Source organism: Drosophila simulans, chromosome 2R (assembly GCF_016746395.2).
Source record: "Drosophila simulans strain w501 chromosome 2R, Prin_Dsim_3.1, whole genome shotgun sequence".
NCBI classification, from domain to species: domain Eukaryota; kingdom Metazoa; phylum Arthropoda; class Insecta; order Diptera; family Drosophilidae; genus Drosophila; species Drosophila simulans.
Window position 1 is genome coordinate 13709056 of NC_052521.2, and position 5714 is coordinate 13714769.

Consider the following 5714-nt stretch of genomic DNA (forward strand, 5'->3'; position numbering starts at 1 on the left):
CATTGCTTGAATGGCTTGCTTGAATAAAATTATCGAGGATAATTTTTACCGGTGAAAATATTTAAAATATATGCTAAATGCCTATTTTTATATGTACAACAAAATAGTTTTAGATCGAACTAATTTCAATAAAAATTATAGTCAAGAACAAACATTCTCAACATTTAAAAAATTGTTGAATTTATTACTTTCGTAAATTTTTCTGAGTGCAGATGCAGCTGAAAACTGCAGCTTGGGGCGCTTACTTTGTCTGTGCCACATGGCGCCCCGCCTGCCCCTCGTTTTCAGGTGCCACAATCACCAGGAAAGACGTCGCAGGATAATACAGGGAGCGGGTCCAAAAACACAGAGCCAGCGGAATGGAGAGAAGGAGCCGAGAATTTTGTGTTATTCTTACGGATTTTCTACTTTGTTGGCAATGTAAGCAAAGCAACCCCGCCCCTTCAACAATCCGGCTTTCCGCTTTCATTTGCTCTGCGCAAAGTTGACGCTTTTGTTTGATTCGTGTCACCCAGCTGACCAACGCCCTTGCCACCCAGTCCGATTTCCCATCGCCCATTTCCCACCCACTCCAACCGTAGTACTCCCACTCCCATTCAAGGTTCGCCCAAACCCAAGGTTCCCTCTATCGTTCCACTCTGTTGGAGTTACTTTGCTTCGAATTATGCAAAACACAGAAGCGGGCAAACGGGAAAGAAACACAAAACAAATAGAAGAACGGAATTGTCAAATGAGATTCAATGTTCTGCTCAAGTGGCTCTCGTCTCCGGTTTTCCACCGAGCGGAGTGAATTTTAATAATAAATTTTCGTGTGACCACCGAGCAAAGTTGCAGCAGCTCACATGCAATTTTCCAGAATTTACTGCTGCGTGAAACTTTGGCAATTCGGCACCGAATGCTGAATACCGAATGCCGAATGGCGGGATGGCCAACAAAGTTGGCCAGAAGCGTAGCTAGTCTTGGCCAACTGGGAGCGCCTTGCGTGTCCAGGCACAAGCTGAAGGCAAATGAAGCTACAATTACGTCTACAAATACACATAAAAGGGGAAGTAATTTGCAATTAAATTACGACGAAATGGGCAATAGAAAAGGAATTAATTGTCCACGAAATGCAATTATGCTTCCCCTCGCTTATTCCGCCTTTTTTTTATGCGCTGCAAACTGAATGTGCGAATAAATGAACGAATGAATGGCATCGCAAAGTGGGACAGCCCAGCAGTTCAACTTTGGTTGCAGCTTAATGGAATTGCATATTAAGAACTTGTCAAAATGATAACTTTCCTCGGTGCCATCGTCAAAACTGAAACGAGCAACATGGCAGTTCGCACTCGCAAAGTAAGTGGGTTTCTGCCAAAAACTTTAATATTGAATGGCCCAAATGGGGGAGGCTGGTTACCAACTGGTTCACCCTAATAAATTACGAATGTTCCTTTTATTGAACTTAATTTCCCCTTTTTTTTGTGAGAGCTTCCAGCAAAGCAAAGTAAAAGCCGCTGCAAAGGAGATATATGACCGCAGTCAAAGATTACATTTAGTGCAGACACTAAGAAAAAATTCGATGCACTTAGAAATGTTTAGATTTTAAATAGAAGTAGTAGTAGGATAATATACTCGTTAAGGAATAGGAGTGAAAAAACTAAAGTGTTTAAAGATTCATGTGTGGAAATTGGGAAACCTCAGACCTCAATGAACTAATTTTAAATATTTAAAAATCTGTTTTTGATAATATTTAATCTAATTCTGAAGCTTCTAAGTCTTTTAAGTATATATAGCAATTTTTTCAATATAAAGAAATATATTTTTTCGAGTGCACACACACTCAGTGATTTTTAGTGCACTCGGAGCTGCAGCCCAAGGTTGAGTGCCTCAAGCAAGCCGCAAGCAGCCAAATGCGATGCCTTTCAAAGCTGGCTAACGATCGGCAAATAGACGAAAGAGGGGTTGGCAGTGGACGAACGGGGGTCCTTTGGCAGGATTGAAGCAATGGAGATGGTCAGCATTTTCGGGTACCATGGGCTTTGGCTTTGAGCGTGGCACGCAGCAAATGCGTTTGCATTACGGTCAGATGTTTGCGGCGAGCCCCAGTCCGCAAACTTACAGGCACACCCAAACAAACTTGTTTGCGCCTTTATGGCAGCCAAAGTTTGACCACATTTTGCTAACAAAAATATTACAACAATGCCAGCCTTGAAGTCTGCTTGTGGCCAGAGGACCACAGACTCGCCCAACAGCCCGCCAGCCCGCCCGTCCACTATGCCGCCCACAAAAAGGATGCAATTAATTTCGCAAAAGGACAACTTCATCTGACAGCAATAATGTATTGCAAATACCAGAAGCGCACAATAGCCGAAGAAATGCATAAATTGCCTGCTGAAGGCAACGAAATAAGTGCGGAAATTGGTAGGGGATTAAATGGCCTAAACAGTTGCCGCGACATTAGGCTGATCGGTTGGGTTTGAACCCCTTTTTCCTATTCCCTTCTTCCTTCCCCTTTCACCCGAAAACCAGCAAGCCATTGGATTCGATGTCGTCCAGCAAACTTTTCACTTTGCATGAACATAAAATACATACCAAATAGAACAACAACACCAGCCATGCAGCTGCAAAAACAACACAAAAAAAAGGGGGAAAACTTTTTAATTTATATTTAAACTTTTTCAAAGTGTTGAGCAAGGGGCGTTATCTACTGGTGCTGCGACTTGCCGCCTCGACTCCCAAATAGCCATAAAACACCAAATGTGCCTTGCCACGCAGAAGTGTGTAAACCAGGCTAACAAGCTCTGCAACCCGTTTAAAGCCCAGCGGTTGGTAGTTGAGGTCAGTCGGGGATTACCGTACATGAGTCGGCGGCAGGGGCTGCTCCCTGTTCTGCTGGGGTAATCATTTATTAATAGTTGATTATGTTAATAAAGGTTTGGGTCTAAAGCCAGTTATATAGTATTTGAAACTTTCATCTGAGCGTTGCTTACAATTAAAAAGATTATAATAATAACTAAGTATCTTGCTTGCTCAACACATGTGTGTGAGAAGTAATTGATTCAAGCGCATATTAGAAATATAAAATATAACGTGGCTAAGCAAAAAAGATGTAAAGTATAACTTTCCTGGTCATCTTGTAATATATTTAATAACTGATATAGTAACAGTTTAGTACATTACGTTTAATCATCATCATAACATTTGCTTGTCTAGAAAATAAGAATTAAATAATAAATATACCTGAAAATGTGTTTTCTACAGAAGTGATTGTAGTGATGGCCATTTAATCAATCTGCAAATTATACGTTTAGCTTTTATAAGCCCGGAAAAATCGTGTTTTTTTTTTAATCACAAGCTGTTTTATAACAAACGAAAGGGAAATGTGCAATAAAAGCGGTTGCATATCGAAAATAGAAGCTTATTTGAAGATCAGTGGAAAAATGGAGTGGAGAACATGTTGGATGTTGCATCTAATGCTAATATTGAAAGTGGTCCACTTATCGATGCAAATCAGCTACGAATTCGAGATTGAAGACGAATCCATCTACTCCGAATGCAGCGACGTTCCACCCGGAACTCTCGACATAAGTGGGCTCTTCGACTTGACCAATTATACCACCACAGCGACACCGGATGGAATAGCCGTGTCGGGAAACATGACATCCGTGTTTAAAGCCGAGCCAACGGATCGCATCGAGGTTTTTGCTTATCATATATATATCAAAACCTATGTTCAGAATTAATATTTTTGTTATTTTTCATTTCAGTTGACTGGAAACCTGCTCTATTTCGACCGAGGTGCCTGGCAACCGACCACATTGAATATGATGGTGCGGGATTTCTGCGCAGTTATGTACGACAAAAAGCAGCTTTGGTACTCAGATTGGTCCTCCCACGTTGCAAATAGCGATGAGATCAAGGACAACTGCATCAAGGTGCCCGGTGTAGGTAACATATCAAGGCCATATTTGCATTGGGTAATATGTTTTGCTTTTCAGACTCTATTCCTCATAGAAACCTATAACCTGAAGCTAGTTTTTGGCAGTGGCATACCATTAGGTACTGGCCGTTACAGCATTCGCGTGCAGGTATTTGCATATGACCAGAAGGGCAAAAAGCGTCCCAATGATGTCTGCTACGAAGTTAAAGGCAGTTTCTATAAGGTGGGAACCAATTATTTGTATATCGAAATAATTAATTATATTAATTACCATTAATGTACTTGCAGAGAACCTAAAAACATCGATGTCCTGTGCAAATCGAGGAAATATATATTAAAAAGAAATAAAATGTAAAATTGTTGCTTTAATAAAAATAAATGTTTATTTCTAAAACAAAATATGTATACTAATAAATTAAAAACATGCAAAATATATTAAATGCTATTATTAAAACACAAATGAAAGAAGTCATAAAGAACTCTGAACAACTTTTTCGTTTAGTTGTTTTTGCCTACATGTGGCTATACATGTGTTTTTAGAAGAAATTACATTTGAGTTTATAAAAAATAAGGGAAAATTAATTATCGAAAGGTATTAAGAAATCAAATTTACAATAAGGGAAAATTTAAATTTTCACATACATTCGCATTTTATTCCACCGTCTCAAAACTTAAAATCAAACATTTTTGTCATGATTACCTAGTTTAGAAGTACATGTGCTTAATTTAAATTTAGATAAGCTGAAATTGTCAATTAACAAAGTTATATCAAGTATTTTCTTCCAATGTTATCAATAATCTTATAGTTTATTTTTTATATATTGTAGGTACAATTAATTTGAAGATTGTTATCAGAAAATTGTACGTTGTCGGCTTATATAAATGAAAAGGGCGTTTAATTACAGGTTCGCCACTTCCGAGAACAATTATAATAATCATTAAACAATAATAATAATTAAATTTACTTTGCTGGATTATATAAATAGCGTTAAAAGTGACCCTATTCCAAATTACCCATTACTGTTTTCTAAAACCAAGATGAATCAACAGCTATTTAGAATATGGCAGCTTCTAGTCCTAATGGCATTTATCCCACATTCAATTGAAGTGAACTACGAGTTTGTATTGGAGGATGAGCGTGTTACCAGTGATTGCCAAAACGAACCTCCCGAAACACTGAACATCGATGGATTGTTCGACATGTCAAATATCAACTTTGAAATGGCTGAGGACGGAGTAACACTTTCGGGATACAAAACCGTCGTGTGGGATATTCAGCCAACAGATCGAGTTGAAGTATAAATATCCGTCATATTACTATAGTACTACTCATATAACTACTCATGTTTTTTAGCTGCAAGGAAGCGTTCAGTACTACGATCGTGGCACCTGGCAACCGACCACGCTCAACATGTTGGTCAAGGACATTTGCCACGTTCTGTTCGATAAGAAGCAGGTGTGGTACAATGCGTATAGTAAGCATATAACCAATTTTGCACACGTAAATGACACCTGTTTTAGAGTAAAAGGGGTGAGTGATAAAACAATTAAATAAAATAAATACATTTAACACCTTTTCTTACAGAGTGTCATCGAATTTGAAACCTATACGATCAGTTTGGAATTCGGCAGTGGAATGCCATTGCAAAGAGGCCGCTATGCAATCCGTTTGAAGTTCAGGGCGTTTGATAAAAACGGAAAGATAAGGCCAAATGAAATTTGTTTTGAAATCAAGGGTCAGTTCTCTAAGAAAAGTTTTGGCTAAAACGGATATGATTAATAAAACGATTGCAAG

At 38.7% G+C, this 5714-nt stretch overlaps 2 protein-coding genes across 3 annotated transcripts; both read left to right on the plus strand.

Annotated features, from left to right (window-relative positions):
• The first annotated feature begins 3133 nt into the window (after window positions 1–3133).
• On the plus strand, window positions 3134–4282 carry LOC6734775. Of its 2 annotated transcripts, XM_016168224.3 has the most exons (4): window positions 3149–3677; window positions 3747–3923; window positions 3978–4142; window positions 4208–4282. In XM_016168224.3, the coding sequence occupies exons 1-4, from the start codon at window positions 3360–3362 to the stop codon at window positions 4214–4216; spliced, it is 669 nt and encodes a 222-aa protein (XP_016027979.1). In that variant the 5' UTR covers window positions 3149–3359; the 3' UTR covers window positions 4217–4282. The 2 variants fall into 2 exon arrangements, with proteins under 2 accessions (XP_044778414.1, XP_016027979.1); XM_044922479.1 differs by having other exon boundaries at window positions 3134–3677; window positions 3747–4142.
• Window positions 4283–4915: 633 nt separating this feature from the next.
• On the plus strand, window positions 4916–5714 carry LOC6734776. Its single transcript, XM_002081743.4, has 3 exons — window positions 4916–5215; window positions 5274–5450; window positions 5505–5714. Exons 1-3 carry the CDS (start codon window positions 4958–4960, stop codon window positions 5682–5684), a joined length of 615 nt encoding a protein of 204 aa, XP_002081779.1. The 5' UTR covers window positions 4916–4957; the 3' UTR covers window positions 5685–5714.